This window comes from Myotis myotis, unplaced genomic scaffold, assembly GCF_014108235.1.
Source record: "Myotis myotis isolate mMyoMyo1 unplaced genomic scaffold, mMyoMyo1.p scaffold_m19_p_14, whole genome shotgun sequence".
NCBI classification, from domain to species: domain Eukaryota; kingdom Metazoa; phylum Chordata; class Mammalia; order Chiroptera; family Vespertilionidae; genus Myotis; species Myotis myotis.
Window position 1 is genome coordinate 12,805,170 of NW_023416318.1, and position 11,228 is coordinate 12,816,397.

Below are 11,228 nucleotides of genomic sequence, written 5' to 3' on the forward strand. Positions count from 1 at the left end.
GAGTGGGTAAAGTGCATTTATTTTCTCTGTTTTTCCTTTGGGAAAAAAAAAAGGAAAAGGAAAAAAAAGCCCCTTCCCTCCCAGCACCCATTGTCCACTAGCCACGGAGGGGGTGGAGCCAGGGCCAGCCCCCTAGGAGAAGGTATAAGAGTAGAAGGCAACGGCATTGACACTGTAGTCCAAGGGGAGGAGGTGCCCGATGTGCCTGGCCCCTAGGCTGGCCCCGCCCAGGGCAGAGGAGTGATTGAGCTTCATCAGGGTGAAGCTGGAGAAGGAGTTCTGAGCCTGGATCTCTCTGCCCTGGGTCAGCGCCAACAGGAAACCTGGAGGAAAAGAGTGCAAAGGACAGATGAAGGAGACCAACGGCCTGTGATGGAGCCCATGGTGGGGACAAAGATCGAGGAGAGAGGCCCGCGCCCTGAGGCATTCCCGTACAGGTCCTAGGGGACCCACATGCCAAATCCCAACAGGTGTGCACCAGTGCGTGAGCCCAGTAACGACCGGGGAACTGGAGCCAGCTGCCCCCAGTGCCCGATGCCGGGAGCTCCAAGGAGCAAGGGCCCTTGAGCTACTTCAGAACCTAATGGAACCAGAGTTGCCCAAGGCGGCAAGGGCAAGAAGGCCCGTTTCGTTCCTTCTGGCTAGGACACTGTTGAGACGAGGGATGTCACCACACGCTGGTCTGAAGCTCTGATTTTAAGTTAGATTTGTCTTTAATTTAAAAAAAAATGGTGTTATTTAATAAATCCTTTGGAAAAGAACATCTTTTTAAGAATTCAAAGAAGCTGGATGGGACCTTGTATGAGGGCTCCCTGGCAGACTGAAGGCTGAGGGCTGGAGCTGAGGCATCAGTGGCCTCAGGTCCCAAGTCCTCCCTGGAGCAGAGAGCTTTCCTGAGCCACCTCTTCCCGCACCATCCCTCACGCTTGCCGCCCCCCCGCCCCAGTTACCCCCCCTCCCACACACACACTCACCTTCCTTCAGCAGCTCCCAGCTCTTCCACACAGAGCCCACACACAGGATGGGGAGGCCAGTCTCCCCTTTGAACAAGACCTGGCCAGAGAGCGGAAATGGACAGTGGGGGTGACCAAGTCTCCGATGCCGATGCTGAAGGGGATAATCTTAAAACCAGCGCTCCCTAGCCCACGTACACGCCACTAGTCGAGAACCAGAGGTGAACTCAAGGGGGAAAAAAGGAAGACAGGGAGATTCACAAAGGCAAGGGGGAGAGGGGAAAGGAAAAAGCATTGAGCAGCAGCAGAGGAAGGAGCCAGAAGAGAGGGAAATGGGCAGAAACATGACTGAAAGCGGGGAGCCCGTTACCACACTGAACCAATGCTCTACATATAAAGAAAGATCACGGACCAGCCACAGGCAGGAGGCACTGGACCAAAGAACTTTTTTGTGTCATAGACATTCTACAAAATTTTTCTTAAACCCAAGTTTTCATTTAAAATCATATCCAATTTACAGAGTTCGATGGGACGGTCTCACCCCTCATGGGAAAGGGCCAAACCTGGCCCAGCAGCTCCCACCTCAACTCACCGGGTCAATCTCAGGCAACACCGCCACCACGTGCCTGCCCAGCATCTCCCCAGCCTTCCTGAAGATGTACCGGGAGAGGGGGTCTCCCTGCTGAGCACCTGGGGGAGGGGAGGGGGGGAGCGGTGAGTTCCTAGGGAGCTGCCAGTGCTCAGTGCCGGCTCTCTGGTGCAGGGCAGCAACAGCTAGGTCTAAGTCGGGAATGATGCCCACCTCAGGGCATGTGGGCAAGTCAGCCTCCAAAGCTGCCACTACACCCTTACTTCCCCCACCCCTACTAGGCCCTTCTCCCTAGGAAGGGTGTCCTGGATGGAGGTGGCTCGTTCTAGGCACTTGAGAAGGGAAGCCCCCCACTAGAGAAGCACCCTGGCCCCGGGCTCACACTCCGGCTTACACGGAGTTATGGAGTCTGTCCCAGAAGGTCTCGGCTCTGGGGACCCAGGACTCTACTTGAGCAGCTGGCTGGTGCTCCTGTCAGGGCCCCCCACCTTCCTTCAACAGTCTGCTATTGGTCAGTTCCTTCCCAGCTCTGTTCTGAAGGGGCCTCCTGCCAGCAGGACCCTCCAATGCCCTGAGGCTGCAGGAATCCAAGTTAAGGAAGTGTGGACCGTACAGTGGAGAAAGAGTGGGGTGCAGACAAGCCCTATGGTTCAGCTACTCCTGACACCCAACCAAACGTGCCTAACCGCTCCAGGATCCTCTAGTATTCTTTGGGTACCATTGGTTTAAAAAAAGTTACAGATTTGCCCAAAGGACAAGTGCTTCATAAATTTTTCAGAAATGGACGTACAGCCTGCACAAGCCACGATAGCTGCCAAGAGAAACAGGTAGCATAAAACAGCTGTCAGTACAACTGTGTGTCCCGCCTCACCCCAAGGCCCATGGTGGCAGAGAACTGAGGCCACTTGGTCAAAGGGAGATCAAACTGGCTGCCAGTCCCCATCTGAACCTTCCTCCACTACGGCCCCCTTCCCACCTGGGGAACAAACCCCGCCCCACCTCCAGTACCTTCTGCAATTTTCCGGCAAAACCCAGCAAACCTGGATTTATCGAAGTCCCTATATAGGTGTACGAGGATTCCTAGCCGATCTGGCACCTGAGAGGCAGAGAAAAGGTGCAAGATAGTTGTCAGAAGCAAAGGAAAATCCTCAGTCTGCCCATCCAAGGTGACCTTCCTCACGTCTCTACTGATTGAAAAGGTGGAACGTTTGTTCTTTTAAGCTCTAGAGCAGTGGTTCTCAACCTTCCTAATGCCGCGACCCTTTAATACAGTTCCTCATGTTGTGGTGACCCCCAATTTCATTGTTACAAATTGAACGTAATTAAAGCATAGTGATTAGTCACAAAAACAATATGTAATTATATATGTGTTTTCCGATGGTCTTAGGCGACCCCTGTGAAAGGGTCGTTCGACTCCCAAAGGGGTCGTGACCCATAGGTTGAGAACCGCTGCTCTAGAGAGAATGCAAGGATTTGAGATTTCTCATTTAAGAAAAGTTCTTTGTTCTCCCAACAAAAGCTCCATTGCTCCTTACAGATTAGTTTGGACAGAGCACAGATCTCTGCTCACCAAAGTGTGTTCTGTAGTTCCCTGAGGTGTTCGTGAACAGATTTATTTGATCAAAGGGCTCTAAAGACTACTGTACACTGTAACTCTCCCTTAGAGATTCACAGTGCACATTAGCAAGTTAAGGGCTCTGAGAAGTCCTGAACCAAGAAATCTATTTGTTTCTCCCAAACTTATTTGGCCACAGAAGGTCCTTCTTCTATCCCAACAAACTTAACAAACCAGTAACACCTCTGAAGGTCCTGAGGAACCAGTGATTCCCCAGATACATCACTAAGATGGAAGAAGAGGGGCTAAAATTTGAGCTCCTACAGCAATGTATTACTATTATAAAGAGTACTTATTTACTCTCTACAATTACCTTATAAAAATGACCAAAGGATAAGAGAGGGAGTGGTAATATGATATATCACTGGGATTTTGAACCAGCTGCTGAGTCAGCATACCTTACCCTCCACTTCCTATAGCAGTTGCTATTCCTATTCCTCAGCTTGGCCCAGGCCAGTTTCTCTATAATCATCAACTTATGAGTCTTGAAAATACAGGTCCTACCTCCTATATTTCTAATCTCTTTCCCAGACCCCATCCCCAGCTCACCTAAGTGGCCCTCACCCAGAGAGATGTCTATTACATCTATATTCTCTTCCTTCTCTTCCCACCTTTTACCTCCGGCTCAGATAAACTCAGCTATTTCCAAACCCACTACAAATAAGCACAGCTGAGACAAGAAGGAAAATCAATCCCCGATAGCCTGGGTATGAGGCCACACCTGAGAACTCTCCCAGTCCACCTCCTAATGCCTCTCCTCCCTGACCCACACAGGCCGAAACAGCTCGCTGTCTAACGTATCTGTTCGGACTTTACCCCCGTCTCCGTCTGTGAGCACTGTTTCCTGATCTCACTCTGCACTCCTCATTCCAGCTTAGAATGTCATCTGCCTTCACCTCCCAGCAGGGTCCAGCTGCCCAAGAATGAAGTGTGGCTAACCACCCATCCCTCACCTACTCCTCCCTCATGCCTGATACCCTCCTGGAATGTACCGCCACATCGATCCAAATCCTGTCCTCACCTATGACTTCTCTATCCTCTAGCTCTGACCCACGATCACCCCGACTTTCCTTTGGCTCACCCAGTCCCTCTTGCATCACTCCTGCTCAGTCTCCCACTGCCCTACCCCAGGTGTGCGTGTGTGCCAGGGGCAGGGGGAGTACCTGGAAGTAGCTGAACATGGCCTGTTTGACATAGCCAATGTCATGAGGAGCTGCCTCCAGGTTGTCGATGGAGTCGAACACTATTTTCACTGCCTGGTGTGCAATCCAGTAGGCTGTGGAGAGCAGAGAGGGCTAGAAGAGGGGGCAAGCTCCCCAAGCTCACAGGGAAGGAACCTCAGACCTAGACAGGGTTCGCAGTCAGCATGGATACTATAGCAAGTTAGGTGCCCCGATTCCCAGACAGGTGGCCTCTAATTGAACTGCATCTGACGGATCACATAAGGGAAAGCTGGAGGGGGAAGACAGAACAGGTGATGCTGTGTCACACCAACTGCTAGGAACTGGACCCCAAGGGCCCCTATGAAAACCTACAACTGCTGCCTTTAAAGATGTGATAGCGGGAGAAGCTTCTATATCCCCTTCCCATTAGCAGAAGAGCAGAGCATCTCCTGGCCTCCATGGCCTTAACCACATAGTGTCAATTCCTCCCCAGGGCTCCAAAGCCAACACACGTAGTCAACAGCTATTATGCTGAGGCATGAACCTGAATCCGGGGTGCATATCACTGCTGAAGAGCAAGGCAGCCACTGTCCAGCATTTGCATCTCTACGCTCTCTCAGTCACTGTTCTGTACTCAGGACCGTCGACTCAGGAGCTGTCCCCAGAAAGCCGCAAGGGGTCAGCAGGTTGAGGGCAAGAGAGAAGACTGAAGAGCTGTAGGCAGGGAAGGTCCAGGACCCTGAGCCAGGCCCAGTCGGTGTGAACTCACCTGAGCCCTCGTCCCCCATCATGTGGCCCCAGCCGCCGCAGCCACTCTCAGAGCCATCTGGGTTGATGAGCCTGCAGTTGGAGCCTGTCCCAGAGATGAGCACGATCCCACCTGGGGAAAGGGCACACGGGGCTCAGTGTGGCCAACGCACTGCATACAGCGAGCGCACAGCTTCCAACTGAAGAAAGGACAAACACCAGCCCGGGCCAGGGATCGCCCCCAGCCCTGCAAAGAAAACTGAGCTAGTTTCCTGCTAAGGTGGGGGACCAGCTCTCAGAGCAACTCCAATCACATACAGCCCTTCTCTGGGGACAGAGAGAATAGGAGCCCGTGTCCCCTTGCCCAGCCAGCCTTCCAGTGACTACCTGCTTTACTGAGTACCTACTATATGCCAGGGATGGTGCTGGATCCTATTCACAGTAATAGTCAATAGCCTAAGCCACCTTATCAATATGCCAATCTTGTGGTACCGAGGCTTTTTACACTCCTATCAAAGCTCCTCTTCCCTTTTTTTCTTTTTCTCAGCATTTACTGCTTTCATCGGCCAGCCTCAGGACCTGCTTCCTTTGGGATGGAGTCTTAGGTCTTGCTTCTCATCAAAGATACCCTCTTGCCTTCCCTCCTGTCCAGTCTTTGCACTGGCAGGGACTCAAGCTAATTAAAGGGGGAGGGGATATGATGGAGGTTGCCTTCCAGATATTTGCAAGACAGATTCTCCCAGCTAAGAAGCTTTCCCAAGAAAAATTTCTCAATCTCACCATCCGGTGTAGCTGTGGCGATGGAGCCAGCGGCATCGGTGGTGATTACGTAGCTTTCGCTCAGGTAGGGAAATCGGTCCCTCAGCTCCTCCATCAGGATCCGCACCGCGTCCTCCTGCTCCCCACCGCTCAGGGATAGGCCCTAGGCCACGGGGGAGGTGAGCAAGCAAACAAGATGTAGACCCAGCTCCTTTTCAACCCCCACCCCTCCTGCTACCTGCCCCCTGCTCTCTACATGTGGGCTGTGCTTCTCCAGCCCGTCTTCCTTCTACCCCACATGCTAACCCCTTGGAAGCTTGTGGCCTGGACAGGAAATGGACTGGGTATTCAATGATGCCAAGTGTGGAGCTTAGGATGACAGCAGTGCCCTTAACAGAAAAATTAGGCAGAGGAGCAGGTTGAGGAGAGACAAGCTTGGTCGGGAATACATGGGGTTGGGCTGTGCCTGCAGAACATCTCACTGAGGACGTGCCCAGGGAGAAGCCAAGGCTACAAGCAACTTGGGAGAGAGGCCTGAGCTGGGAAGAAGAGCTCACTTAGTAAGTGCCTATGGGTCAGGGTCTCTGCCAACCACTTCAGAGTGTGTCATGTCATTTTACTCTCCCAGCAACTCTGAGGCAGCTCCTGTCCTCTGCACTTTCCAATGAGGAAAAGGAGGGTCCCAGAGATGCTGAGTGACACACCAAGGTCACAGTGGCTCCCCAAAGCCCGGTGCTCTTCCAACCGTTATGGCTTGTAGATGACAACTGAAGCCACAAGAATAGGTGAGCTCGTGCGAGTTTCTAGACCAGAGCATAAGCCTCCAAGGTCTTTACCTCTGCAGTCAAGGTCATCGGACTCGTCTAGCTCAAACACGCTTCCTCAGTGTTGCTGTGACTCATCTCCCAGGCTCTACCCCAGACTCACCAAGCTTCGTAGAGGCACCAGAGGGTCCACTCCTGCTTTCTGCTTGGCCCTGCTCACCATCTCGTTGATCCTCTCCACACACTTGTCTGTCCCAATCAGCTGGCCCCAGTCAAGGGAAGGAGGAGTTACAGAGGCCTGCACACCTGTGCTGCCCCTACAGGCTGCTACCCCTGACCAGGAGTTACAGAGAATAAAACCACAACCAAGCCCCTCAGTGTGGCCTTTACCCAGTGGTTTGTGCTGAGTCCATCCGCTTCTGCCAGGATCTGCCCATCCTCTGAGAGTAAAAGCACCTTGGACCGTGTTCCTCCCCTGCGGAACACAAGTCTTGCTCAGAAAAACCTGAAGGTACAGCTAAGCTTGAGCAGTCCCTGTCACAGAGCCCGTGTGATAGAGACTGCTCCAGTAAACCCAGTCACCATCCCCAAACCCACCCCCGTGTTTTGGTGGCTGTTTGTGCTCCTGGACTTTAAGAGAGGTCCTGCTCAGCTTCCCCTGGGGACATCCTACTTATCCTGCAAGGCCCTACTTATACGTCAGCTAGTCCTTGAAACCTCTGGCGTGTGGCCCACTCACATAGCTCCATTAGCTAAGCCAAGTCAGTGCCCCCCAGAACTTTTAAGGATTCCTCTGTATTGAGTGTATTCAGTGTTTTTCTGTCCACCTCTCACTAGACCACAAGTTCCAGATCATTTATCCTCACCCCTAGCACAGGCAACACTCACTAAATGTGACGAAAGAGAATGGCACATCTCTCTGCTTCTCACAAAAGCTGAAGGCTGCCTGTCAAGATCCAGCCCCAGCTGCCAAGGTCTTGAAGACACCCTGGTGAGAAACACTGGCCAGGTGGCAGGGAGTTTATACCCACGTATGCAACTAAACGGTCAAATGCTTACTCCTGGGGGAAATGGAAGTTTGGAGGGAGGTCTGTGGTGGTGTGATGTATGTTTCTATACCGATCAGTACTTTTGAGACTATCAGAAGAGGACACTGAAGACCTGCTGACCAAACTAAAAAGTGACAAGAAGTTTCAAGGGGAAGTTAATGCATGAGATTCAACACGGGAAAGAACCTCTTGACAAACTGGGGGGGAAAAGGGTCATATCTTATACGTATAACAGGGATGAACCCAAACTCTTGTACTTAGGTTTTTGTTGTTGTTTGTTTGTTTGTTTTTTAAAAAAGGGCAATAGTTACAGGATGGGGGAGATCAACTTCAACAATGCATGTGAAAAAAAACATGGTGGGGTCCATGGGCGAGCAGAGATATGGCTGCCATATAAGTAATCCAATTCAGATTACATGCCGGGGTCCAACCCCAGCAGGTCCAGGGATCCCCAAAGGCGTAGACGGAGTCGGTGAAGAAGGAAGGACACAGAGACAGTGTTCAGTTGATCAGCAGCCTAGCCAGGATCTCCAGCCAGGATCTCCAGCCAAGTTCTGGTCTGGATTTCCAGAGAGGTTCTGCTTAGGATCTCCAGTCAGGTTCTGTGTCCATGTTCTCTTGCTAGGTTCTCCAGCCAGGTTCTGTCCAGGTTCTCCAGCCAGGTTCAGTCACCAGGTTCTAGTCAGGTTCTCTTGCCAATTTCTGTAGTCAGGTTCAGTCCAGGATCTTTTGCCATGTTCTCTCGCTAGGTTCTGTCTCTAGGTTCTGATGCCAGTTTCTGTCCAGGAACTTTTGCCATGTTCTCTCCAGCGAAGTTCTTCTGTCTCTAGAGAATGTTCTGTGTAGGTTCTGTGCCTAGGTTCCATCTCTCTTGGTTCCGTATTCTAAGTTCTGTGTCTTACTGTCTTATTACATCTGTATTTATACCAGTTGATTCAATCCTATCAATCTCTATTACAAAGGTTAGGGCGTTTCTTATCTCCATTCCAGGGAGTAAAGATTATGTAGCTTAAGCATGATTGTTCGTAGTTAAAGTGATTAATTACCCACCTGGCACTAGTTAAGAGGTTTTATTCCCTCCCTAACTTCAGGGGAAAATCCCTACCTGGGGAATCACCCTTTCTCAGAGACCTTGGTTAAAACACATAGTGCCAAGAAGGTGAGCAAACATATTAAGAACAGTATGCCATATATGCCAGGTCCCTTGAAACAGCAAGGATGGACCGGCTCCCGGCAATTACAAAGTGCCCTGGCTGAGGCAACAGCCACCCCTATTATGCTCTGATTTGATGCACCCGGATTCAGAGAATGTTGTCACTGGCAGGAGACTTGGCGATCACCCCCTTCAAGTCTCTTCTCACTTTATACACAAGTGGGAACTGAAGCCTATACTGGGTAAAAGTCTTGCCTCTATTAATACCGAGGGGAAGAGCTGTTACAAAAAGTCCAGGAGACAATCTTCTGAGCAGGAAAAATGCAAGAATAACAGGGCTCTTTCCAGGGTCAGGAGCCTGGAGGGACCAGGCCGGGCTAGCACCCTGGTTCCAGCGGCCCCAGCTCCCAGACACTCTCTGGGAAAGATCTCTGTCCCGGCTTCCACCCACTCTCCCTCCCCACCCGCCAGGCCAGCAACTTCACACCTGACACCTGTTCTGCAAAACCTTCCATGGGGTCGGGAATGGGGAACAGACGAGTGGGTTGTTTCTGGGGAAAGGGGCGTGGTCCCGCCGTGAAACACAAAGGAGCCCCCCCGCCGCCCCGCCCCGGGTGTGGCCGTGGCACCCGCAGAGCCCCGGCAGGACACGCACCCGCGCGAGCAAAGGCACCGCCGCGCGTGCACAGAACCTGCTCTGCAAGGCCCCGCAGCCCCGCAGCCCAAGTGGCCGGTCTCGGAGGCGGGAGGCGGGAGGCCACCGGCCCGTCCACGGCCTTTCTTCCGCCCCGCCCTCGGGCAGGGGCAGGGCCAAGCCGCTGGCAGGACGCCCCTCCTGGGCTCCCTCCACCCGGCCGCACTCACCCCTCTACACCCCCGTAGAGCGCGGCCATGCTGAGGTTGCCGCCGCCGCCGCAGATCGCGCCGTCTGCTACCCGCCCGCCCGGCACCGCCCCGCGTCACGTGGACGCCCGCGCGGCCAGTGGACACCCGTGCGCGCGGGGGGCGTGGCGCCCGCTGCCGGGGCCGCAGGCTGGCCCTGCCCGGGCGGGACTCCCGGCTGGACGAGGGCGCTCCTCAGCGGCTCCGGGCCCGCAGGCCCCGCCCCAGCCCATCCGAGATGGGCCCCGGGTCCCCGGCGGAGGAGCCGGCCCCGCCGGACGCGCCCCTGTGCCGCCCGCCCCTCGGCCCCGGAAGGTGCTGGCGGCCCCGCCTCGCGCGTGCGCACTGCCCGGGAGCCACGTAGACGGTGGCCCCGCTGCGGTGCGGGACCGACACCCCCTCCCCGCCGGTTTGGGGTCGGGTAGGTGCGCACCCGGGCCAGGGGTGTCGCAGCGCCTCCAAAAAGTGTAGTGTTCCACCCACCACCTGGCTGGCGATGGCGCAAGTGCCACGTGCACCGGAGACCCTCCCGCAGACTTGATGCTGCGCGGGTGTGAATACGCATCCCCTGGAGACTCCAGACGCGGCTGGGGACGGAGGGCAGCTGGAGACTGGCCTTGGCCTTGGCCCGGAGAAGGGCGTTTAGTTCAGTTCAGTTCTTGGAAGGTGGGGGGAGGGGAGGTATGTGAGGAAAAAAGTGAAGATAGGGAATATTTAAAATAGACACATTTTAACCAAGCTGCTCAAATGATTAACATTATGAAGGTTGAGGCATGAGAAAAGAGTTCATTCTTAATTCTAACTACCCTGGGAACTTAAACTTTTTTTGAGTTTCCCAATCCTGCATCAATGCCTGGATATACATCTGGACTGCGGGTAATCCTCTAGCCCTGAAGGACTCCCAAACATGCCCGCATGACATCCGTTATCCAGACCACTGGATGCGACCAGACCTGGCACCCCTCCTCTGGACCACCGGGCATCCATCATCCCGACTGCCTGACATCTGTTTGATAACCGTGTGGACCAGAACTAGGGCTCAGAATGCAGGACTGATAATTCTCAAGAATATATTTTTTTTACTATAAGAACTTGTACCTTTTCTCCTTTGGGATACTTCTGGGGTTTTGCCTAGCTGTGTTCCTAGCTGCAAACTCCAAGAGCTTTGAATAAATATAATTTACTAGCGAAGACTCCAGGCTCTTTTTGAGTTCATTTGACAAGGATATTTGTGGGGATGTAGACTTGCAGACAAAGTAGCAGGTACAGCTTTACAAGCCTTTTGTTGCCCTCCAGCCACCACCCTTCAAAGGGGGGAAAAACTAGCCAGGTCAAGCTGGGGCTCATGAGGGGCAGCTCCGCTGGGCAGGAGGGTGGTCAGTTGCCCTTGGCATCTCTTTGGGAACATTAGTCTCTGGGCTGGTCCTTCACAGGGCAGTTCTCAAGCTAGCCTGTCCCCAAACCCCAATGTGTCTGTCATCTTCTTATAGAGAAATCCTGCACTAGGAGCCTCTTTCCCAGATAGCCGTTTGGGTCTGGCTATGCTTTGGTGTA

The 11,228-nt window shown here is 53.3% G+C and overlaps 1 protein-coding gene across 2 annotated transcripts; it reads right to left on the bottom strand.

Annotated features, from left to right (window-relative positions):
- Positions 1–9,971, bottom strand: NAGK (N-acetylglucosamine kinase). Of its 2 annotated transcripts, none has more exons than XM_036334188.1 (10): positions 9,657–9,971; positions 6,981–7,065; positions 6,754–6,852; positions 5,848–5,989; positions 5,090–5,200; positions 4,321–4,433; positions 2,551–2,638; positions 1,546–1,643; positions 975–1,053; positions 1–323 (listed from the first exon to the last, which is right to left on the bottom strand). In XM_036334188.1, the coding sequence occupies exons 1-10, from the start codon at positions 9,683–9,685 to the stop codon at positions 133–135; spliced, it is 1,035 nt and encodes a 344-aa protein (XP_036190081.1). In that variant the 5' UTR covers positions 9,686–9,971; the 3' UTR covers positions 1–132. The 2 variants fall into 2 exon arrangements, with proteins under 2 accessions (XP_036190081.1, XP_036190082.1); XM_036334189.1 differs by lacking the exon at positions 9,657–9,971 and adding an exon at positions 9,448–9,625.
- Between the last annotated feature and the right edge of the window lie 1,257 nt (positions 9,972–11,228).